General features: G+C 37.8%; 2 protein-coding genes across 4 annotated transcripts in view; both read left to right on the top strand.

Moving 5' to 3' along the window:
- Window positions 1-1,394: 1,394 nt before the first annotated feature.
- Window positions 1,395-22,069, top strand: pla2g4f.1 (phospholipase A2, group IVF, tandem duplicate 1). The gene is made up of 25 exons (XM_078799258.1): window positions 1,395-1,403; window positions 1,637-1,709; window positions 3,086-3,216; window positions 3,922-4,050; window positions 5,538-5,572; window positions 5,658-5,697; window positions 5,778-5,856; window positions 6,669-6,805; window positions 6,901-7,032; window positions 8,855-8,895; window positions 8,985-9,027; window positions 9,276-9,330; window positions 10,305-10,429; window positions 10,612-10,701; window positions 11,408-11,442; window positions 12,065-12,203; window positions 12,856-12,992; window positions 13,309-13,531; window positions 13,602-13,716; window positions 15,120-15,257; window positions 15,337-15,444; window positions 17,037-17,216; window positions 18,054-18,226; window positions 19,285-19,471; window positions 21,852-22,069. The coding sequence occupies exons 1-25, from the start codon at window positions 1,395-1,397 to the stop codon at window positions 22,067-22,069; spliced, it is 2,772 nt and encodes a 923-aa protein (XP_078655384.1).
- A 1,786-nt stretch (window positions 22,070-23,855) lies between these two features.
- Window positions 23,856-25,912, top strand: part of LOC131107029 (rap1 GTPase-GDP dissociation stimulator 1) — an 11,647-nt gene continuing 9,590 nt past the window's right edge. For 2 of the 3 annotated variants that reach the window (XM_078799035.1, XM_058056659.2), the window contains exons 1-4: window positions 23,856-24,090; window positions 24,754-24,858; window positions 25,663-25,785; window positions 25,860-25,912. The exon at window positions 25,860-25,912 is cut by the window's right edge and continues 73 nt beyond it. In XM_078799035.1, coding sequence (XP_078655161.1) covers window positions 24,069-24,090; window positions 24,754-24,858; window positions 25,663-25,785; window positions 25,860-25,912 — 303 coding nt within the window. In that variant the 5' untranslated portion in view covers window positions 23,856-24,068. The remainder of the gene's footprint in view (window positions 24,091-24,753; window positions 24,859-25,662; window positions 25,786-25,859) is intronic. The other variant, XM_058056660.2, reaches the window with a different exon arrangement.

Here is a 25,912-nt window from a genome sequence, read left to right as displayed (position 1 = left end):
TTTATTTTGCAAATATGTATATATATATATATATATATATATATATATATATATATATGAATAAGCCTACTATTAAAATCAATCTTGTTCTCTTTTTATCCCATGTTTGCTGTTTTCAAAAAATCTCTAAAAATCTAAAAATATCTAAATAGTTCCTTCAATAATTTTGCTACTTTTTGCAGTATTAATTGCAATATTAATTGCAATACTAATATGTATTAATAAATAAATAAATTTGCTACTTTTTGCAATATTGATATATTAATATATATAATAAATGATAAATAATTTTGCTACCTTTTGCAATATTAATTGCAATATTTTATGTAATAATAAATAATAATTTTGCTACTTTTTGCTATACCAATTGCAATATTACTAAATAAGAAACAATAAATAATTTGGCTACTTTTTGCAATATTAATTGTAATATTAATATATATAGTAATAAATAATAAATAATTTTGCTACTTTTTGCTATACTAATTGCAATATTGCTAAATAAGAAATAAGAAATAATTTTGCTACTTTTTGAAATATTAATTGCAATATTAATTGCAATACTAATATGTATTCATAAATAAATAAATGTGCTACTTTTTGCAATATTAATTGCAATATTAATATATTAATATATATACATTAATAAATGATAGATAATTTTGCTACCTTTTGCAATATTAATTGCAATATTTTATGTATTAACAAATAATAATTTAGCTACTTTTTGCAATATTAATATATTTATATATATATTAATAAATAATAAATAATTTTGCTACTTTTTGCTATACCAATTGCAATATTACTAAATAAGAAACAATAAATTATTTAGCTACTTTTTGCAATATTAATTGTAATATTAATATATATAGTAATAAATAATAAATAATTTTGCTACTTTTTGCTATACTAACTGCAATATTACTAAATAAGAAATAATAAATAATTTGCTACTTTTTGCAATATTAATTGTAATATTAATATATTAATATATATATTAAAAAAGAATAAATAATTTTGCTACTTTTTGCTATACTAACTGCAATATTACTAAATAATAAATAATAAATAATTTTGCTACTTTTTGCTATACTAATTGCAATATTACTAAATAATAAATAATACATAATTTTGCTACTTTTTGCAATATTAATTGCAATATCAATACACCCTGCCACCCCTGCCATACGGTATTAATAATTGCTCAATAAATCTTAGCATACAGAAATAAATGGGTCCAATAATAGTATTTCCACCGTGTTTGTGCTGAAGGCAAACTACTATTCAAAAACCCACACAGCAAGTAAATGACGGGATTTGCATTGTCAGTGAATAAGAGCTGAGACAGACTAGAAGTCTTCATCGTCTCATATTGAACTGGAGCGTTCCCAATGGCGGCGGTAAGTTTCCTAATTGAGCTAAAAGTCATGATAGGTTCATGTTCTTGCTTGTTTTCCAAACGGTCTCATCAGACTTGACTAGCGTCAAACACCTTTCATGCTATTTGGTTATGATACTGAAATCATACTTTTTTTGTGTGTTTATGTTTTTTCCTGCCAATGCACTGAAGAAAAAGTGCAACTGTTACTTCAAGCTACTATTCTCATGTTTAGTGAGCATCTTGATTTTGCAGAATGAGGCTGCAGGCTGCTGGACGTTGAGCGTCACCATCATCAGGGCAGAAAACATTTGCCCCACTGACTTTTGTATGTCTTACTTTTCTCTATTTATTAGCGTGACTTCATTTGCATGTTGACCCATAAAGGTGGCGTAATACTTTCCTATAAAAAGCTCTTTACTTGAACTCATCACTTGCCAACAAGTTATTCCTTTGAAATATTATCAGAAAGAAACCAACTAAAGTTGTCATTTTTGGTCAAAATTACGAGAAGAAACTTTCTAAGAAGAAAGTTGAAAAAGTTGGAAAATTACAAATGTATTTTTTTAAAAACAAAAATAAAGAAAAAATATTAAGACAAAAATGAGTTATTCTAACGGGAAAGAAGTTGCAATTATATGATAATAAATATATAACTATGAAAACTAAATTTAGTGTCCGTACATCCGCTTATCCTCATTAGGATCGGCTGGGTATGCTGGAGCCTATCCCAGATGACTTCGGGTGAGAGGCGGGGTACACCCTGGGCTGGTTGCAAGGTCATTTCAGTGTCGTATGGTTTAAATATTAAAGAAGAATTCATGTCGTAATATGAGAAAAAAAATCAAACAAAATAAAGTTAAAATTTTTTGAGAAAAAAAAAACAATATTATGGAAATAATGTTATAATATCGCGGTTGTTTTTTTTAACAAAGATTATTTAAGTTGAAATATTTGACAAACAGCAGCAAAAATGGGGGAAAGAGCAAAGAATGAAGTTGATACTAATAAGCTTTTTTTTTTATCAGCGCCCCCTTGTGGTTTGGCAAAGCATTACACATCACGCAAGATGGCGCCAAAGAGCTATGAAAAAAAAAAAAATCACAATGGGCTTGTCAACCCGTTGGACATCACAGGAGATCATTACGCAATATAACAGTCCGCTCAATATAACAGTAAAATCATCACACAGCAACTCAACACTCAAAAAGTATACCTAAGAAATACATAAACATGTACAAATGCGAGTTTAAAATGGGGAAAAAACATTTAAGGTTTTCCTATCATATATATATATTTTTATATATATCATATTTCATTGGAGAACAAGCAGCATAGAAAATGGATGGATGAGGCGGTGCAGTTCTCACTCTGTCTCCCAGAGGGAGCCAAAGGACATAATTGCACTTGGCAGGCGCCAATGAATGCTATGCTCTTTGAAATAGTGTTTTTTTTTTTAAATCTAAACTCATATTGGTACCTTTTAAGTGTTAAGCTGCTGTGTGATGAGCATAATGTTTTTTTACTCAGGTGATACCATGAGTCAAACTGTTTATTATTTAAATATTTGGTATTAATTCTGAAGTAAAGGAGATTAGAATTTAGTCATAAATTAGCTGTGGCGCAGTATAAGCAGCAGGGTTCAAAGTTCAAAGGATTAGCAGCACATATTTGATTGTTTCCTATCTGTTTTGTACACTTCAGGGTCAAAAGATGATTGCTACGTCACGCTGACTTTTCCACCTGCTACAGTTTTCAAGACAAATACCATACCCAACAGCAACGACCCCGAGTGGAACGAAAGTTTTGAGTTCAAGCTCTATGGGAACCTGAAGGTGAGACCTCTGAAGCGGGGGGCGGGTTCCGGGGCGCACGGTGTGGTACTCCACGCAGCACTGGCTGGGAATGATGGGGGTTGCTTGCTTTAGGGCGGTGTGGTGGGCTTGGCCGGGGGTTTTGGCGCGGTCCCCCGTGTCTGGTGGCCGTCTTCCCGTCTCTACGGTGTCCGCCATGGCTGGAGGACATTCGCTTTTTTCGTCCGTTGGGGTGACGGTCTTCTCGTGGGCCCCGCCTTGGTGTTTTTGGCTTGCGTGCCTTGGGGGCGTGGTTGTGCTGGTCCCGGTTCTCCTGTGGTCACGGTGGTGTCGCTCATTGCGGGGGCACAGTCCCTGCTGTTCTGGCGGCTGTCGGGGGCTGACTCCAGGCGTGTGGCTGGTCTGTGGCTCTTGATGGTCTGGGGGTGGCGTGGCTGGTGCGATCTCTGTTGGGGGGGGGGGGGGGGGGGCTGATTTGGGATTGCCGGGGGCCATTCCTGGGGGGTTGGGCGGGTAGGACCTGTTGCCATGATGGGCCGGGTGGGGCCTGTGGTGGGTCCTGGCTTGATGTTCCTCACTAGTTCTTCACTAGTTTTTCAGTAAGTACTCTAAACGTACGTGCTTCAGCCACTTCCAGAACTTGACATGTAAATTATCTCAAGACGGTAGTATTTCAAGTTTTCAAAGTTTTACCCAGCAGTTAATACTACCACTGTATGTTCCCAGAGTACTCTACAGATAAAGCTGTGTGACGAGGACATCATATGGGATGACGTGATTCAAACAATCATGTTCGATGTCAGTACTCTGCCAGTGGGGAAGAAGGAGCTCAAAGAATTTCCCATCCAGCGTCAGGTAACCTGTCCACCATCACATGTCCACCATCACATGTCCACCATCACATGTCCACCATCACATGTCCACCATCACATGTCCACCATCACCTGTCCACCATCATTTGTCCACTATCACATGTACCATCACATGTCCACCATCACCTGTCCACCATCACATGTCCACCATCACATGTCCACCATCACTTGTCCACCATCACATGTCCACCATCACTTGTCCACTATCACATGTACCATCACATGTCCACCATCACCTGTCCACCATCACATGTCCACCATCACCTGTCCACCATCACCTGTCCACCATCACATGTCCACCATCACATGTCCACCATCACATGTCCACCATCACCTGTCCACCATCATTTGTCCACTATCACATGTCCACCATCACATGTCCACCATCACATGTCCACCATCACATGTCCACCATCACATGTCCACCATCACATGTCCACCATCACCTGTCCACCATCCTTTGTCCACTATCACATGTACCATCACATGTCCACCATCACATGTCCACCATCACATGTCCACCATCACATGTCCACCATCACATGTCCACCATCACCTGTCCACCATCACATGTCCACTATCACATGTATCATCACATGTATCATCACATGTATCATCACATGTCCACCATCACATGTCCACCATCACATGTCCATTATCACATGTCCACTATCACCTGTCCACCATCACATGTCCACCATCACATGTCCGCCATCACACGTCCACCATCACATGTCCACCATCACATGTCCACCATCACATGTCCACCATCACCTGTCCACCATCACTTGTCCACCATCACATGTCCACCATCACTTGTCCACCATCACATGTCCACCATCACCTGTCCACCATCACATGTCCACCATCACCTGTCCACCATCACATGTCCACCATCACCTGTCCACCATCACATGTATCATCACATGTATCATCACATGTCCACCATCACATGTCCACCATCACATGTCCATTATCACATGTCCACTATCACCTGTCCACCATCACATGTCCACCATCACATGTCCACCATCACACGTCCACCATCACATGTACCATCACATGTACCATCACATGTACCATCACCTGTCCACCATCACATGTCCACCATCACATGTCCACCATCACCTGTCCACCATCACTTGTCCACCATCACATGTCCACCATCACTTGTCCACCATCACACGTCCACCATCACATGTCCATTATCACATGTCCACCATCACCTGTCCACCATCACTTGTCCACCATCACATGTCCACCATCACATGTATCATCACATGTATCATCACATGTATCATCACATGTATCATCACATGTCCACCATCACATGTCCACCATCACATGTCCACCATCACATGTCCACCATCACCAGCAATATATTGCTACTGTATAAATAGGACATAATGATATTTTGATATTGATATAAATGACATCATATGCTCTTTCTTTATATTTCTAATGCTGAAGGGTAAACTTTGGATCGCCTTTGAGCTGCAGGAGAGGTAGTATTACGTCTTTTTTTTAGATGTATTTTTTTTAGGAAGATGTTGCCTGTTTATTTAACATTTTGTGTTTTCTATTCTTTAGTCATCCGGAAACCAGTCAACTCAGAGTGGCAAATTTGGGGGTAAGATATGCTCGGATTGAACCAAATAACATTTTTTATTTATGGAATTCTAATGTCGTCTCTTTCCTTTTTCCTCCCTCCAACAGAAGGAAATGGTTTCCTACTGGAAGTTAAATGTGACCATAGTAGCAGCCAAAATACACACGTCCAACGACTTCTGTAAGTGCAGCTTCCCGCTCATGGATTTGGTTTGTGGAATCTAAATAAATCCAAAATAAGGAAAACTACAATTTACCATCGAAGTTTATAGTGAACCCATAAGAGACCACGCCCATTGGAATGACCTCACGTTGTGGTGACAAGGACGTCATGGCAGGCAATTCCAAAGCAATTTTAAACTTAAAAGCCTGCTAGCAGGCCTCACAGCTGGGAGACCCGAGTTCGATCCCACCCTCGGCCATCTTTGTGTGGAGTTTGCATGTTCTCCGGGTAGTCCGGTTTCCTCCCCCATTCCAAAAACAGTTATTAGAAATATTATAGTTATTAGAAATATATCAGTCTGAAAAAGGTTATAAAGCTCTCTCTAAAACTTTAGGACACCAGCTAACCACAGTGAGAGCCATTATTCACAAATGGGGAAAACCCGTGGCGACCCGTGGCTCACCCACTCCACTGTGATTGGTCCCACTCAGCTTGTGCAGCTACTAACAGCTTGTACCCAGGCACGCCCATATAAGAAAGTCAGCGTTTGATGAGACAATAGCCACAGCAGGAAGTACTACGCAGAAAGCAGAAGTAGAAAAAAAAACAACGAGGAACTCCCCCAATGCAAACATGCGTCGCTCTATATTATGTCTTATTTTCTGTGGCTAATAGGAGTGTAAAGATGACTATAGGGGTGTTATTTCATGTGGAGAGGGCTCTAATCACGTTAAAAAGTGTACTTGGAAAGTAGTCAGGTTTTCCATGTTTTCATGTGTGGAAGCAGTGAATTGATGACTGCCCTGTGATGTTTCCTCCGTGTCTCCCAGTTTCAGAATCAGATTGCTACGTGTCGCTTTCTCTGCCGACGGCAGCAGCAAGTGAATACAACACGGCCATCATCCACAATAGTGACAACCCAGAGTGGAATCAAACGTTCAGCTTCAGGGTCCCCTCCCATCTGAAAGTAAGGCATCAACCCAAATAAATTCCTAGCATTTCCTGCATCAACAAAACCTTTTGTCCTGCACAGCAAAGTCAAAATGTCCTTTGCTTCTGCAGAACGTTTTGGAGATCAACCTACATGACCGGGACCCTGTTTCATCTGATGACCTGATTTCAAGTGTCCTCTTTGACCTTGGCAATCTCTCATTAGGGAAGAAGGAAGCCATGACGTTCGCTTTAGATCCCAAGGTAGGAACAAGGAATAAAATGGGTTAGGCGCTACAGAAAATAACACCCCTATAGTCACCTTTACACTCCTATTACCAATATAGTAGACATAATATGACAAAATAAGACATATAGACCCATAAAACCTGTTTAGCACCATCTAATTAAGCTTTTTAACATTATTAGAGTCCTCTAGAATAAAATAACATCCCTATAGTCATCTTTACACGCCTATTACCAATATAGTAGACATAATATGACAAAATAAGACATATAGACACATAAAACCTGTTTACCACCATCTAAATAAGCTTTTTAACATTAATAGAGTCCTCTAGACATGAAATAACACCCCTATAGTCATTTTTACACACCTATTACCAATATAATTGACATAATATGACAAAATAAGACATATAGACGCATAAAACCTGTTTACCACCATCTAAATAAGCTTTTTAACATTATTAGAGTCCTCTAGACATAAAATAACATCCCTATAGTCATCTTTACACTCCTATTACCAATATAGTAGACATAATATGACAAAATAAGACATATAGACACATAAAACCTGTTTACCACCATCTAAATAAGCTTTTTAACATTAATAGCGTCCTCTAGACATGAAATAACACCCCTATAGTCATTTTTACACACCTATTACCAATATAATTGACATAATATGACAAAATAAGACATATAGACGCATAAAACCTGTTTACCACCATCTAAATAAGCTTTTTAACATTATTAGAGTCCTCTAGACATGAAATAACATCCCTATAGTCATCTTTACACTCCTATTACCCAATATAGTAGACATAATATGACAAAATAAGACATATAGACCCATAAAACCTGTTTAGCACCATCTAAATAAGCTTTTTAACATTACTAGAGTCCTCGAGACAGGAAATAACATCCCTATAGTCATCTTTACACGCCTATTACCAATATAGTAGACATAATATGACAAAATAAGACATATAGACACATAAAACCTGTTTACCACCATCTAAATAAGCTTTTTAACATTAATAGAGTCCTCTAGACATGAAATAACACCCCTATAGTCATTTTACACACCTATTACCAATATAATTGACATAATATGACAAAATAAGACATATAGACCCATAAAACCTGTTTACCACCATCTAAATAAGCTTTTTAACATTATTAGAGTCCTCTAGACATGAAATAACATCCCTATAGTCATCTTTACACTCCTATTACCCAATATAGTAGACATAATATGACAAAATAAGACATATAGACCCATAAAACCTGTTTAGCACCATCTAAATAAGCTTTTTAACATTACTAGAGTCCTCGAGACAGGAAATAACATCCCTATAGTCATCTTTACATGCCTATTACCAATATAGTAGACATAATATGACAAAATAAGACATATAGACACATAAAACCTGTTTACCACCATCTAAATAAGCTTTTTAACATTAATAGAGTCCTCTAGACATGAAATAACACCCCTATAGTCATTTTTACACTCCTATTACCAATATAATTGACATAATATGACAAAATAAGACATATAGACGCATAAAACCTGTTTACCACCATCTAAATAAGCTTTTTAACATTATTAGAGTCCTCTAGAATAAAATAACATCCCTATAGTCATCTTTGCACGCCTATTACCAATATATGGTATATATGGATATATGGATATATGGATGGATGGATGCTCGGGTCTTGGTTAACGTGACTGGCCTCGACCGACCACTGGCGTACTAGCATATGATCAGACATGTACCGTGTGCTTGTCATTGCTGCATTTCATTGCCATGCTCTTCATGTTGTTTTTTTCCCCCAGACAGCAGACCACATTTTAATAGAGCTTGAGATGATCCAGAGGTGACAGACTCACATTTCATGGCACTTTTTCTTCAAATATCAGTGTTGAGAAATGCAGTATTTGACAAAGTTCCTTCCTTTATTTCAAGTGAGGAACCCCCTGGTGAATATGTCACCAATGGAGTCCTTCTGGTAAGGAACATCCATAAATACTGTATGGTACACCCCTAGTGCGCGTGTATTGTGGTCATTGTACAAGGGCGGAGTCCTATCCTGCTCATTTAAAAAAAATAAACCCTGCAAAATACAATAAATCCGGAATGGTGTAAACACTTTCTCACACTGTACTGTAGGTCTGAAAAATGTCAGGATTGGGCCCCTTTATAGTTTTTAGTATATTGTTTATGCATACCAAGTGACCTTATCTATCTTTCCTCCAGGCTGCTCCATTCTCTGTTTTGGACGTCAGTGTTGACAAGCTACTAAACAATTATGGTATTGTACACTGGATGCTACTTTGTTTACATGTAGGGTGTCACTAAAGCCGGGGGTGTATAATATACACTCATCCCAAGGGGGGTTCATTAGTTCCACACCTGACCTGATAGCATTCCTTGCATACAAAACCTGTTTACAACCTCCTGAATACACTTTTTTTTATCATTAGAACCCTCTAGTATGAAATATTACCTCTATAGTTACCTCCTATTACCAATATAGTAGACATAATATGACAAAATAAGACATATAGACACACAAAACCTGTTTACCACCACCTAAATAAGCTTTTTAACATTATTAGAGTCCTCTAGACATGAAATAACACCCCTATAGTCACCGTTACACTCCTATTTACACTCCTATTAGCTAATATAGTACACACAAGAAGAGACAATAAGATATATTAAGCATAGAAAACCTGTTTACCACCTTCTAAATACACTTTTTAACATTATTAGAGCCCTCTAGACATGAAATAACACCCCTATAGTCACCTTTACACTTCAATTACCCAATATAGTAGACATAATATCACAAAATAAAACATATAGACACATAAAAACTGTTTACCACCACCTAAATAAGCTTTTTAACATTATTAGAGCCCTCTAGACATGAAATAACACCCATATAGTCGCATTTACACTTCAATTAACAATATAGTAGACATAGCAAGAAGAAATAACACGTTTGGAACATTCTAAATACACTTTGTAACATTATTAGAGCCCTCCAGACATGAAATGACACCCCTATAGTCACCTTTACACTCCTATTAGCTAATATAGTACACACAAGAAGAGACAATAAGATATATTAAGCATAGAAAACCTGTTTATCACCTTCTAATAAAAAAAATAATATTGCAATAAAATATGTTGTATTTATATGTAGATTTATTTGTGTATATATATATATATTTATATAGTATAGCCTTAATATTATTTAATTGTACAATTTTTTTCCAGATTTCCTGGGCAAAGTGATAACGCTAAAGGGTGCCAGTCCTGAAAATCAGCGCCTGTTGACGAAGGAGGTCACCAAGCTGCGTTTCTACGTGAACAGAGACTTGGCCACGGAACTTGCAGTGGTTGTGAGTTTCAGCTTTTTTTTTCTCCTTTGACTTGGACAGATCATCTAAGGTTCGTTTTAAAACGTGTCCGGGTAATCAAAAACATCTTGTGAAGGTTTCAAATTCAATCATATGACTGTGATTATGTCATATCCGGACCATTCATATGATATTCTGCATATTTTTGTGCGTACATTTTTCAGGCTGATGACCTTACGGTGACCGAAGGTTCAGTGAGGCTTCAGCCGCTTCCACCAGAACACACTGGCAACGTGTCCCTGCTCATTGATCAGGTAAGAAGCAAATATGAATCATATGGACCAGTCATGCCCAAAGTGTGGGTCATAAAAAATATGATTAATTTTTGCAAATTCAATTCAAAACACTTTATTTACCCCTGAGGGGCAATTATAAAGGACACAAGGAGCAGCATATGGAATCAAAATGTAATATTAATAATATAATTAAAATTAATATATTAATTAATATAATATTATATTAATAATTTGATTATATTTATATTAATAAATTAATTAATAATTATATTAATTAGTAATATTTATATAATATTATATATTAATAATATATATTTATATAATAATTAATAATATTTTAATGATATAATAAAAATAATAATATTTTATTCATAAATAAAAAAGGCTCAATGGAGGTTGTGCAAAATCTGGAGAGAATATTATTTTAAAAATGATTTAAAAATTATTGTAAAATATTTATTACGTATATTTATTGAGTGTTATTGACCTGTCACAGCGGCACGGCGTTCAAGTGGTTAGCACGCAGACCTCACAGCTAGGAGAACAAGGGTTCGATTCCACCCTCTGGGTGTTTGCATCTCTGTGTTTGCATGTTCTCCCCGTGCATGCGTGGGTTTTCTCCGGGTACTCCGGTTTCCTCCAACATTCCAAAAACATGCTAGGTTAATTAGCCACTCCAAATTGTCCATAGGTATGACAATGATGTTTTTCTTTGCTCCCACAGGACACAGTGGACTTAAATATTGAGACACATGAAAGGTAAAGATCCTACTACTATTATATCCCCAATGCAGTAACACACAAATCCAATACAGTCCATATTTTCCATAAAGTGTATTTTTGTTAATATTTTTAGGTGTCTGGGTTTGGAGTTGCATTATTTGTTTGGGGAAAAATAGCTTTGGATTTCGTGCCATTTGGTTTTTGGCCCACTTTTTTGGAAGGTATTACTTTCAATTCTGGTGTCAAACCTGCACCATTGTACAAGCCACATGTGTCCACATCATTAAATGGCATATTGTGTTTTTTACTAAATTTCTAATATCTCAAAAATATATAAAACGAGTTTAAAATGGAAAAAAAATTTTTCCAATGATGGATTTTGTTTGAGCAAGGCATTTCATTGGAGGACAAGCAACATGGAAAATGATGGAGTGCGCGGCAATGCTGTCTCTGTCCGCCAGAATGAGCCAGAGGAGCCCAGAGGGAGGCTGATGTCATCGCAGCGTACAAATGAATGCTTTGCTCAGATTCCTTGCGTTATGGGAAAACTTTTAAATTGTTTTAAATAGCTGAATAGGTTTTTTTTCATTCAAGCTTGTTGTTTAAGAAAAAAAACGTCTTTTTACGGACTCCAACCATTTTGTTTTTACCTCGACAGTGTGGACAACCCTCTGGCAGTGCGTATGGATTTTGACATCCCGGAGCAAGAGAAAGAATATCTGAAGAAGAGGAAGCTTATTGTGGGGCAAAATATGCAAAATCTTTTTGGTCTGGACTCTCCGCCATCACCCAACAAGGTACCGACACAACAACTAGATCATGACGCCCGATATGATGGTCAGGGTGCTACCTTCAGGGTCCCAGAGCAGACCCTCGACAGCGCCTTGCCATCCCAGCATATTCCAATATGTTCCCTTGAATGAAATTCCCTTAACTCCTCTCAGGGTCTACTTATATTTTATAATATATATTATACATTTATTTCAATATTTTAAAAATATTTAAATAATATTTTATATTATTATAAAATATATTATGATTATTTATATATTTTTTGTGACAAATGACATTATTTTTATTATAATATATTATTTTCATGTCGACATTATTTCCAAAACTCAAAGTGAAACAACAACTTCATTGTACGCCCTGGACTGGTGGCCAGCCAATCACAGGGCACATATAGACAAACAACCATTCACACTCACATTCATACCTATGGACAATTTGGAGTGGCTAATTAACCTAGCATGTTTTTTTGGAATGTGGGTGGAAACCGGAGTACCCGGAGAAAACCCACGCATGCAAACTCCACACAGAGATGGCCGAGGGTGGAATTGAACCCTGGTCTCCTAGCTGCGCGCTTAACACTCGACCACCTTGCAGCCCCAGACAGCCAAATTAGAAAAGGTTTGGACTTAAAAAGAATACATTTGCGTCTTTGTGTAGGTGCCAACTATCGCTCTGGTGGGTTCTGGAGGAGGAACCAGAGCAATGACAGGACTGCTTGGTAGTTTGAAGAGCCTGAAGGACTTAAATATCCTGGACATTGTCTCCTACATCACGGGAGTGTCTGGATCCACTTGGTAAGTCACTTAGTAAGGCTTTATTCACAAGCCAGTTGGTCAAAGGTCAAAGGTCATACGGCAATACCTGTTACATCAAATTACCATTTTTTCATCTTAAATGTACTACTTTGTTCTTGTAGTGTTACTAGTTTTTTGATAAGAAGGTCATACATTTATGGCTTTATTCTCCCATTCCTAACAGGCATTGCCTGGGACAGCTATGAAAAGGGGCGACTTATGTGACCTTTGCCCAAGTTAATATTACAACTTTCTCAAAGATTTGCGACTTTATACTCGAAATCTTAGATTTGAGTTTCTTGAATTTGTTGAACAGGGCTATGTCTGCATTGTATCAAGGATCACACTGGTCCCAACGCAGCATAGATGGAACCGTCACTCAAATCAAGAAAGAGATCGGTAAGGACTTCGCCAGTCTCTTCACGTCGGAGAAACTGCAATATTACAGCCAAGAGATAGAAGAAAAAATAAACGAAGGGCACATCCCATCTCAAACCGACATGGCTGCCCTCATATATGAACAAGCTGTCTTTGGGAAGGTAAGCCACTCGCCGCTTCATATTTATATGCTCATCAACGATCATCTTAATGTGGGTTGGACCTTTGCAGAAATTGAGCAGTACCCTCTCTGACCAGCGAGGGGCAGTACATGAAGGCCAAAACCCCTTACCCGTATACACGGCTGTCAATATGAAGGACAAGGCAGGCTGTGAGTCTGAAGCTGGTAAAAAAAAAAAAAAACTCTTTTCGGACAATTTTTTTCTACGTAAAGTACAGACGGTCCTCCTCTTTCATACATGAATATCATAAATGAACAATACTTCATATTTCAACTAGAGGAATACACTCCTGATCAAAATGTTAAGAGCAGTTGATGAATGTCAACAATGTAATGGTAATTGTAATGGTAATTGTAATGGTAATTGTAATGGTAATTGTAATGGTAATGGTAATGGTAATGGTAATGGTAATGGTAATGGTAATGGTAATGGTAATGGTAATGGTAATGGTAATGGTTTAATTTCATTTCAACATGCATCAGATTACAATTGAATGCATCCCATAATCAGTTCCCAGTTCCACATGTCCAAAAGGAGTAGGAAGAAGCAAAGCTTATTAAATCCTACCCCTCCATCTGGTACTTTTACAATCACTAACTGTTACATTTGTTCACTTCCTGCTTTCTTAATATAATTTAAAAAATTTTATTTATTTAATTTGATTAATTTTGATTAATTTTATTTTTATTTTATTTTACAATGCCATAATGGGAACCATAGTAAGTGTCAATATAGTGATATATATAGCACATCATGACTGGTTTAAAAAAAAAAATTTTTAATTTTTAATTTTTTTAAATTTTTTGTCACGTACCGAAGTAGGAGGTGATATGAGCATCCAATGCCATAATGGGTACCATAGTAAGTGTCAATATAGTGATATATATAGCACATCATGACTGGTTCAAGACTCTTCTTCCTTGGATTTAGCAAATTAATTTTATTTATTTATTCATTCATTTATTTTATTAATTTTTATTGATTTTTTTTTATTAATTTTAATTTTTTTATATTTTTTTAAATTTTATTTTTTTTGTATTTTTTGTCCCGTACCGAAGTAGGAGGTGATATGAGCATCCAATGCCATAATGGGTACCATAGTAAGTGTCAATATAGTGATATATATAGCACATCATGACTGGTTCAAGACTCTTCATCCTTGGATTTAGCAAATTAATTTTATTTATTTATTCATTCATTTATTTTATTAATTTTTATTGATTTTTAAAAAAAAAATAAATTTTTAATTTTTTTTACATTTTTTTAAATTTTATTTTTTTTGTATTTTTTGTCCCGTACCGAAGTAGGAGGTGATATGAGCATCCAATGCCATAATGGGTACCATAGTAAGTGTCAATATAGTGATATATATAGCACAGTTGACAAAAATACCCCAAAATGCAGTTCCCCTTTAAGATGCCTCTTTTATACCAACCTCCAATGGAGGACAATTGCGAATGGTTTTCCATAGGTGGTCCATGGAAGGGAGGACCTCCTGTATTGATGATCTAGCCCAACGCTGTAAAATGCAACTTACCATGTTCCATTTTGAATCCAAAACAATCAGAGTGGTGTGAGTTCACGCCTTATGAGGTTGGCTTCCAAAAGTACGGGATATACGTCAACACTGAAGACTTTGGCAGTCAGTTCCTCCTCGGTCATCCCATCAAAAAACTCCCAGAAGTCCGCATCCCTTATCTGATTGGTAAGAATATTGTTTTCCTGCTGTTAGCTTACTGCGCCATGACGCGGAAGAAGTTCTTCTACAATTCTCCATCATTTAGGCATCTGGAGCAGCTTCTTTTCTGTCAACGTGGCTCAAATATTAATGCAAGACCCTCACCCGGACCATAACTGGGAGGCCTGGTTTGGACCCGAGGTCAGCAACACAGGTAAGGCTGCCTTTTCACTTCCTCACTAGTTCCTCAGTAACTACTCTAAATGTATGGGCCTTTTGGTTTTTACTTCCTCTTTGGAAACTACTCATGAGTTTCTCATTAGTTCCTCAGTAACTACTCTAAATGCATGTGCCCTTTGGTTTTTAGTTCCTCTTTTGTTTTTCACTAGTTCCTCAGTAACTACTCATGAGTTCCTCACTAGTTCCTCAGTAACTACTCTAAATGTATGGGCCTTTTGGTTTTTATTTCCTCTTTGTTTTTTCACTAGTTCTTCGGTAACTACTCATGGGTTTCTCATTAGTTCCTCAGTAACTACTCTAAATGCATGTGCCTTTTGGTTTTTAGTTCCTCTTTTGTTTTTCACTAGTTCCTCAGTAACTACTCATGCGTTCCTCACTAGTTCCTCAGTAGCTACTCATGAGTTCCTCACTAGTTCCTCAGTAACTACTCTAAATGTATGGGCCTTTTGGTTTTTACTTCCTCTTTGTTTTTCACTAGTTCCTCGGTAACTACTCATGAGTTCCTCACTAGTTCCTCAGTAACTACTCTAAATGTATGGGCCTTTTGGTTTTTACTTCCTCTTTTGTTTTTCACTAGTTCCTCGGTAACTACTCATGAGTTCCTCACTAGTTCGACAGTAACTACTCTAAATGTATGGGCCTTTTGGTTTTTAGTTCCTCTTTTGTTTTTCACTAGTTCCTCAGTAACTACTCATGAGTTCCTCACTAGTTGCTCAGTAACTACTCTAAATGCATGTGCCTTTTGGTTTTTAGTTCCTCTTTTGTTTTTCACTAGTTCCTCAGCAACTACTCTAAATGTATGGGCCTTTTGGTTTTTATTTCCTCTTTGGTTTTTCACTAGTTCCTCGGTAACTACTCATGAGTTTCTCATTAGTTCCTCAGTAACTACTCACAAGTTCTTCACTAGTTCCTCAGTAACTACTCTAAATGCATGTGCCTTTTGGTTTTTGGTTCCTCTTTTGTTGTTCAGTAGTTCCTCAGTAACTACTCATGAGTTCCTCATTAGTTCCTAACTACTCTAAATGATTGTGCCTTTGGTTGTTTCCTCATTAGTTCACTAGTTCATCAGTAACTACTCATGATTTCTTCATTAATTCCTATGTAACTACTCTCAATTTATGTGCCTTTAGTCATTACTTTCTCAAATTACTTCTCCACTAGTTCCTCAGTAACTACTCATGAGTTCCTCACTAGTTCTTCGGTAACTACTCATGAGTTCCTCACTCGTTCCTCAGTAACTACTCCAAATGTATGTGCCTTTTGGATTTTAGTTCCTCTTTTGTTTTTCACTAGTTCCTCGGTAACTACTCATGAGTTCCTCACTAGTTCCTAACTACTCTAAATGATTGTGCCTTTGGTTATTTCCTCATTAGTTCACTAGTTCATCAATAACTACTCATGATTTCTTCATTAATTCCTATGTAACTACTCTCAATGACTTCTCCACCAGTCAGTCAAGCGTGTCTGTGTAACCATCCTTCATGAGCGGAACAAGTTGTTGGTAAACATGACTTCAGGTTCCAGTCAAGTGCTGCTGACCTTCTCTTTTTTACCTCTCTCTGACAGAAAGTGACGGTGAACCTTCCACTGTTGATACACGCCTTGTAGATCAGTCCACAGACGTCTCCAAAATCATCAACGATTTCTTGAGGAACCGCCCAGTTGTTTCTACAGTTTACAATTTCATGCATGGTCTCTTCCTGCACTCAAAGTACAACACACACGCCAACTTCAAAGCCTGGAAAGGTAGGCACTCCATGACGCTGTCAAACAAAGCCAATATGATTGTTTTTACCACAACTGATTTCCACAACTCACCTTTTGTATCACACAACGTATTTATTTGTAGTCTTGTCACATTATTCACTGAAAACCTGAATGAAAATCAGGTTTGCCCGCCTTTGCCGGGCCCTTCCAGCCGCATCCGCTGCCTTCTGAACCGCAGGTGCAGCCGACCCCTTCGTCTGTGCGCTCGGCACAGAGGTTACACTCCCAAGTTCGATTTAGCCCTGCACACAACGAAAGTTCCTCCTGCACTAAAAGTGCTACATAGTGTCTGGACTGAGATAGTACTCGTCTCCAGATTTTGCCAACACTTTCGAGTACAGCGGGTTGGAACCGGGTCTTTAGCTGCTCCCTGACGGATGATCAGATAGTGAGCATCAAACTCGCCACACCCTGCCAAGTGCTTGCCCCTAAAGTTTGTCATAATATATTGTAAATAAAAAATGCAAGTTTGAAAGAACAAAAAATGTAACAAAATGTAAAAATACATTGGCGCCTTGGTTAGCATTATTAATCCGTTAGATGAGGTCAACTCAAACCAAAACAGACAAATTTTCCCATAGAAATAATGTAAAATGTTTTACACACTGAAAATAAATAAATATACAACTGTCATGCACATCATCTTTTTGCAAAAATGTTTGCACCAATCGGATGTTGGATGTTAACCAAAAAAGGCGCTAACCAGGGCGAACGTTAACCAAGGCATCACTGTAAATAGCTAACACATTTCTATGATCATCAGTTGTGTCATTAATGCCTGAATGTATTTTCCACCTGAGTGTTTTCTGTTGATAGAAGCACATCCTGATGCGTTTCCCAACACCCTGACGCCCCGCGACTCCACTTTGCACCTTGTTGATTCCGCTCTTGCTATTAATATTGGCCTTGCTCCCGTCCTGCGTCCAGAGCGAGAGGTGGATATCATCATATGCCTTGATTATTCCTGGAACCCAGACGACATCCTCATGGTAAATGTCAAAATCATCTGATCTGCTCACAACTATGGATGTAAACGGTACGCCATCATCGTGCTTCGGTACGTACCTCCGTTTCAAAGGTCACGGTTGGCGTCATTGTGGATTTTATCAGGGAAGAAAATGGCAAAGCTAAAACTGCTAAGTTGATTATGTCAGCCTTAACGAGGTAGCTCTCTCAGTTCAGCCTCATTTCTGGAAGTCATTCTGGACTGATGATAGCCAAGATTCGGGTACACCCTGGACTGGTGGCCGGCCAATCACAGGGCACATATAGACAAACAACCATTCACACTCACATTCATACCTATGGACAATTTGGAGTGGCTAATTAACCTAGCATGTTTTTGGAATGGGGGAGGAAACTGGAGTACCGGGAGAAAAGAACATGCAAACTCCACACAGAGATGGCCGAGGGTGGAATTGAACCCTGGTCTCCTAGCTGCGCAATTTTACCTATGGACAATTTGGAGTGGCTAATTAACCTAGCATGATTTTGGAATGGGGGAGGAAACCGGAGTACCTGGAGAAAAGAACATGCAAACTCCACACAGAGATGGCCGAGGGTGGAATTGAACTCGGGTCTCCTAGCTGTGAGGCCTGCGCGCTAACCACTTTTTACACCGTGCATCCATGAATCAATCATTCATTCGTTCATTCATGTTCTACCGCTTATCCTCCAAGTGTCACAAGGATGCTGGAGCCTATCCCAGCTGTCTTGGGGCGAGAGGCGGGGTACACCCTGGACTGGTGGCCAGCCAATCACAGGGCATATATAGACAAACAACCATTCACACTCACATTCATACCTATGGACAATTTGGAGTGGCTAATTAACCTAGCATGATTTTGGAATGGGGGAGGAAACCGGAGTACCTGGAGAAAAGAACATGCAAACTCCACACAGAGATGGCCGAGGGTGGAATTGAACCAATACACTGCACCAAATCTAAGGTTCCATATCAAAACATCGGAAACAGAATGAACGTACCGTTACATCTTAGTAACAAATATAAAAAAGTAGAAATGATTGTCATGATGTCATTGAACAGGCCATAAAGCAGACAGCTACGTACTGCGAGGACCATAAGCTCGCCTTCCCTCGTGTGGATTTTGCCCGACTGGACTCAGAACCTCAGAAGGAGGTCTACGTCTTCGAGGATGAAGAGAATCCCAAGGCGCCAATAATCATTCTCTTCCCGCTTGTCAACATTTCATTCAAGCACTTCAAACAACCAGGTGTGTACTTTGACAGCATACAGACCCGACAATACTCAATGACCATGAAGTACACCGTGTGTAGTGTGTGTAATGACTACGAAGTACACCGTGTGTACTGTGTGAAACATCTTATGTACTAAGACCACCTCTGGTTTGCATGGAGAGGTCTGTGCTACCCTCCAAGGATACGCGTCCCCACCGCCAAACGTTTGGTTTTAGTTTCTCTTTGGTTTTTCAATAGTTCCTCGGTAACTACTCATGAGTTCCTCACTAGTTCCTCAGTAACTACTCATGAGTTTCTCATTAGTTCCTCAGTAACTACTCTAAATGCATGTGCCTTTTGGTTTTTAGTTCCTCTTTGGTTTTTCACTAGTTCCTCGGTAACTACTCATGAGTTCCTCACTAGTTCCTCAGTAACTACTCATTCGTTCCTCGCTAGTTCCTCAGTAACTACTCTGAATGTATGTGCCTTTTGGCTTTTAGTTCCTCTTTTGTTTTTCACCAGTTCCTCGGTAACTACTCATGAGTTTCTCATTAGTTCCTCAGTAACTACTCTAAATGCATGTGCCTTTTGGTTTTTAGTTCCTTTTTGGTTTTTCACTAGTTCCTCGGTAACTACTCATGAGTTTCTCATTAGTTCCTCAGTAACTACTCTAAATGCATGTGCCTTTTGGTTTTTAGTTCCTCTTTGGTTTTTCACTAGTTCCTTGGTAACTACTCATGAGTTCCTCACTAGTTCTTCAGTAACTACTTATTCGTTCCTCACTAGTTCCTCAGTAACTACTCTGAATGTATGTGCCTTTTGGCTTTTAGTTCCTCTTTTGTTTTTCACCAGTTCCTCGGTAACTACTCATGAGTTCCTCACTAGTTCCTCAGTAACTACTCATGCGTTCCTCACTAGTTCTTCAGTAACTACTTATTCGTTCCTCACTAGTTCCTCAGTAACTACTCTAAATGTATGTGCCTTCTGGCTTTTAGTTCCTCTTTTGTTTTTCACCAGTTCCTCGGTAGCTACTCATGAGTTTCTCATTAGTTCCTCAGTAACTACTCTAAATGCATGTGCCTTTTGGTTTTTAGTTCCTTTTTGGTTTTTCACTAGTTCCTTGGTAACTACTCATGAGTTCCTCACTAGTTCCTCAGTAACTACTCATGCGTTCCTCACTAGTTCTTCAGTAACTACTTATTCGTTCCTCACTAGTTCCTCAGTAACTACTCGTGCATTCCTCACTAGTTCCTCAGTAAGTATTCATGTGTTCCTCACTAGTTCCTCAGTAACTACTCTGAATGTATGTGCCTTTTGGCTTTTAGTTCCTCTTTTGTTTTTCACTCGTTCCTCGGTAACTACTCATGAGTTTCTCACTAGTTCCTCAGTAACTACTCATGCATTCCTCACTAGTTCCTCAGTAACTACTCTAAATGTATGTGCCTTTTGGCTTTTAGATCCTTTTTTTGTTTTTCACTAGTTCCTCGGTAACTACTCATGAGTTCCTCACTAGTTCCTCAGTGACTACTCATGAGTTCCTCACTAGTTCCTCAGTAACTACTCATGAGTTCCTCATTAGCTCCTAACTACTCTAAATGACTGTGCCTTTGGTTATTTCCTCATTAGTTCACTAGTTCATCAGTAACTACTCATGATTTCTTCATTAATTCCTATGTAACAACTCTCAATGTATGTGCCTTCAGCTATTAGTTCTTCAAATTACTTCTCCACTAGTTCCTCAGTAACTACTCATGAGTTTCTCACTAGTTCCTCAGTAACTACTCTAAATGACTGTGCCTTTGGTTATTTCCTCATTAGTTCACTAGTTCATCAGTAACTACTCATGATTTCTTCATTAATTCCTATGTAACTACTCTCTTATGTGCCTTCAGCCATTAGTTCCTCAAATGACTTCTCCACTAGTTCCTCAATAACTACTCATGAGTGGCTTAGCCCCCTATGGACTAGTCTCTATCTTTAGGCAATGTTTGGGTGGTTCAAAGCTGCCGATGCGGTTGATTTCATGTGGCTGTTCAAGTCCAGATCAGAGTCCATTATTACCCCTAGGTTTCTAACCTGATGGTATGGTTTTAGAGAAAGCGTCTCAACGGGGCTAATGACACTTTCTGTGGGCCAAAGACAAGGATTTCACTTTAGCTGGCCTAAAGGAAGCATGTACAGATTGAACAATAGGGGTCGCAGGATTGATCCCTGGGGGACCCCGCAGGTCAGGTCCATTTGTGACGATACACAGTTAAAAGCTTGTCAACTATGGCAACATACTTTTTGTTTGACAGATTCCAGTATTTATTTATTTCTTATCCATGTCTGTGTTTGGGTCGAATGAAAACAATTCAAAACTTTCCAGCATTGATCATTTTTTGGAATTATTATTATTTTCTGATGTGATCGCAGGTGTGAAGCGTGAGACGGAGGAGGAAATGAAAGCCGGCGAGGTGAACGTGAGCACCAGCGCGTCATCGTTCACCACCGACCAAATGATTTACTCGTCGGAGGAATTCGAGGCGTTGATGAGCCTGACATCCTATAATATTGCTAACAACAAGGGAAGCATACTTGAAGCGGTGGGCAAGGTGTTCAAGGCTAAGATGGCATCAGAGGTAGAGAAATAAGTCCTGTAAGAATGCTAGCGCTTTAAATACTGCGATGTCTTAGTCCACCATCAGCTTGAGTTGTACTTTGCTTAAACACGCTTTCTCATGCCTTTTTTAAACACATAATCATTAATAATGAGCATAATAGCATTTAGAATTAAATTAAATTAAATTAAATTAAATTAAATTAAATTAAATTAAATTAAATTAAATTAAATTAAATTAAATTAAATTAAATTAAATTAAATTAAATTAAATTAAATTAAATTAAATTAAATTAAATTAAATTAAATTAAATTAAATTAAATTAAATTAAATTAAATTAAATTAAATTAAATTAAATTAAATTAAATTAAATTAAATTAAATTAAATTAAATTAAATTAAATTAAATTAAATTAAATTAAATTAAATTAAATTAAATTAAATTAAATTAAATTAAATTAAATTAAATTAAATTAAATTAAATTAAATTAAATTAAATTAAATTAAATTAAATTAAATTAAATTAAATTAAATTAAATTAAATTAAATTAAATTAAATTAAATTAAATTAAATTAAATTAAATTAAATTAAATTAAATTAAATTAAATTAAATTAAATTAAATTAAATTAAATTAAATTAAATTAAATTAAATTAAATTAAATTAAATTAAATTAAATTAATAATCAGTTCCCAGTTCCATATGTCCAAAAGGAGTAGGAATCCTAGGAATCCTACCCCTCCATCTGGTACTTTTACAATCACTAACTGTTACATTTGTTCACTTCCTGCTTTTTAATATCATTTAAGGAATTTTTATTAAATTAAATTAAATTAAATTAAATTAAATTAAATTAAATTAAATTAAATTAAATTAAATTAAATTAAATTAAATTAAATTAAATTAAATTAAATTAAATTAAATTAAATTAAATTAAATTAAATTAAATTAAATTAATAATCAGTTCCCAGTTCCATATGTCCAAAAGGAGTAGGAAGAAGCAAAGCTTATTAAATCCTACCCCTCCATCTGGTACTTTTACAATCACTAACTGTTACATTTGTTCACTTCCTTCTTTCTTAATATAGTTTATAGTTTATATCTTAATATAGTGCCAATAAATTCATTTTCAATTCCACCAATGTTGTAACGGTGGCCTCAGATTTTTGCAAAGTATTGGAGTAAAATAAGATTGCTTTGCTGCTTCACTGAACATGCAGTACTTGTATTTAGCATATATTCAACTCTGCTGTTTTGCTGGACAATGCCAAAAACAAATAAAGTCTTTCTGCATATGTTAAGTCCTCTCATTGTGTGTGGAAGTGGTAATTTTTTTTGCTTCTTTGTCCTTCCCCATACATTTTTTTCTTAGGTTTAAAACAAAGAAATAGTAGCGGCTCACTATTAAGCTATTAAGGAGTCAATCGGTCTCGACACGGGTGAGGGCGGAACCCAAACAAGAGAACTTTCTGTCAGGTCTAGAGCGATGGATCTGAGGATTAGGTAAGCCCAAGTAAAAATTCAACCTCTTCATGATGACTACCAGAAACCTTAAGTAAAAGCGGTTTGGATTGGTGGGTTACCTGAGCCAGGTGACGCCCACTTAGGGACCTTAAGCTGAACCGTGGGGACAAGGCTTTGGTAACAAAGAAGTCCCGGAATCTAACAGAGTCTTAAGGTACTTTGAGTCCAAAAGGGGTGCACGTTGCCGGACCGCCGGACTGGAAGCTCTGTGGTCTTGCCTTGGGAAGGAAAGCAGGGCTCACAGGAAGCATTACGATGAGTTCAAGCTGGGACAATCCCCACAGTGGGGGCGGCAGTGGGAGCGAGGAGGAGGAGGAGGAGGAAGGGAGGACGCGAGAAGAAGAGATTAATGTAATTAATGTGATTGAGAGAGCGAGAAAGAAGAAAAAAAAGAGTCCAGTAACCAACGAGAAAGACAGCGACTTAAAAGGTTGGGTCTCTTCCTCGTGTGGACACATCCACATCCACATCCACATCCACTCTCGATAAACTACACACCCGGAGAAAAAATGGAAGACACGACAGAGACTGGTGAGTCTTTCATACCCAATATTATGTTTCTCGTTAGGAATCAAACAGCACGCGTACTACATGCAGTAGTACTGCATTATCTTAATAGCAACGCTTCTTCCTGCCTGGGCTATTTTTATTGGACTTACAATGGATTAGTTGAGCTGATTAGCATCTAGGACTCTCCTGTGTCTTACTTTATTCAATTCGCCAGCAGGACAACTTGTATTGAAATGCAGCTGAAACACCGTTATACATTTATTTGTTGATTTATGATTATTATTCAGTCATTGACTTGGCGGCACGGCGGTCGAGTGGTTAGCGCGCAGATAACCTCACAGCTAGGAGACCAGGGTTCAATTCCACCCTCGGCCATGTTCTCCCCCGTGCATGCGTGGGTTTTCTCCGGGTACTCCGGTTTCCTCCCACATTCCAAAAAAAAAAAACATGCTAGGTTAATTAGCCACTCCAAATTGTCCATAGGTATGAATGTGAGTGTGAATGGTTGTTTGTCTATATGTGCCCTGTGATTGGCTGGACACCAGTCCAGGGTGTACCCCGCCTCTCGCCCCTAAGCTATTTCTTTATTATATAATTTACATAATATATTTTGTTGGAATGAATAAGTCAGGTTATGTTTTTTTTTTTTTTTTATCTTTTGTTGTTGATGTTTGTCTCGCACAGACTCGCTGACTGATGCACTGCAGGCTATCAGCGTGAGCACCGACCTCATTGAAGAGGAGCTCAAACCTCATTTGGACACATTACTGGATGCACTCTTGGAGAAAAGTCAGTCCATGTTTCCTCCCACATTCCAAAAAAAAAAAAAAAAACATGCTAGGTTAATTAGCCACTCCAAATTGTCCATAGGTATGAATGTGAGTGTGAATGGTTGTTTGTCTATATGTGCCCTGTGATTGGCTGGTGCTGCCCTCTTGCCCCAAGACAGCTGGGATAGGCTCCAGCACCCCCCGCGACCCTCGTGAGGATAAGCGGTAGAAAATGAATGAATGAATATTACTACTACTACTACTACTAGTAGTAGCAGTAGGCTAGTATTAGCCTGCTTATTGGCTTGCTTATTAGCCTGCTTTTGCCCTATTATATACAATTTGTCAGAGATTTTTTTTTTGTAAAAAAAAAAAAAAATACAAAAAAAAAAAAATCAATGAAAAAAAATCTATAAAAAATATCAAATTATTTAGAGGGGCTTAAGAACATTTTAAAATAGGCCTAATGACGCCACTGGCCCTTAGAAGTGAAAAAAAAATCAATATAAGCCTGGGATACTGGCTCTCACTGTGGTTGGCTAGAGTCCCAAAGCTTTAGAAATGGCTTTATAAGCTTTTCCACACTTGGGGCCTTAAAGGGGCCTTAAAGGGGGCTTATAGAGGCCTTAAAGGGGCCTTATAGGGGCCTTAAAGGGGCCTTAAAGGGGCCTTAAAGGGGCCTTCATTGTAAAAATGTCATGAAATGCAAACATTCAGGCAAGGAAAGACGTGAAGCAGCAGCTCAGTAACGTTTTGTTTTTTTTCTGCTCACGTATGCTTTATTGATGTGTAATCCTTGAATATTTCCTCATGACTTCCACAGAGAAAGATGTTGCTGTTGAGATTTCTAAAAGTGGGATCCTACCTATTTTGGCTCAAGTGTTAAAGAATAAAAGCAGTCTGAGCTGCCAGGTTGCTCTGGTGGTGGCTGAAATGGCCCGGGAAGGTAGGTCATAATAACCCCCCCCCCTCCCATCTATGATGAATTTCGATGCGAGATATGATCTTTGTGTTTTTCAGCGGCCGTCAGGAGCTTGTGTATCGAGGCGGGCTTGGTAAAGGTGTTGGTTCCT

Source organism: Doryrhamphus excisus, linkage group LG19 (assembly GCF_037039965.1).
Source record: "Doryrhamphus excisus strain RoL-2023G ecotype Guam linkage group LG19, RoL_Dexc_Guam_v1.1, whole genome shotgun sequence".
Classification (NCBI taxonomy): domain Eukaryota; kingdom Metazoa; phylum Chordata; class Actinopteri; order Syngnathiformes; family Syngnathidae; genus Doryrhamphus; species Doryrhamphus excisus.
The sequence above is the reverse complement of the archived record's forward strand: the minus strand, read 5'-3'. Positions and strand labels throughout refer to the sequence as shown.

Coding starts and splice junctions, on each gene's coding strand:
- pla2g4f.1 (XM_078799258.1), top strand. Junction 5,573..5,657: donor GCCTTTGAGCTGCAGGAGAG/GTAGTATTACGT, acceptor TCTATTCTTTAG/TCATCCGGAAACCAGTCAAC. Junction 8,896..8,984: donor GAGCTTGAGATGATCCAGAG/GTGACAGACTCA, acceptor CTTTATTTCAAG/TGAGGAACCCCCTGGTGAAT.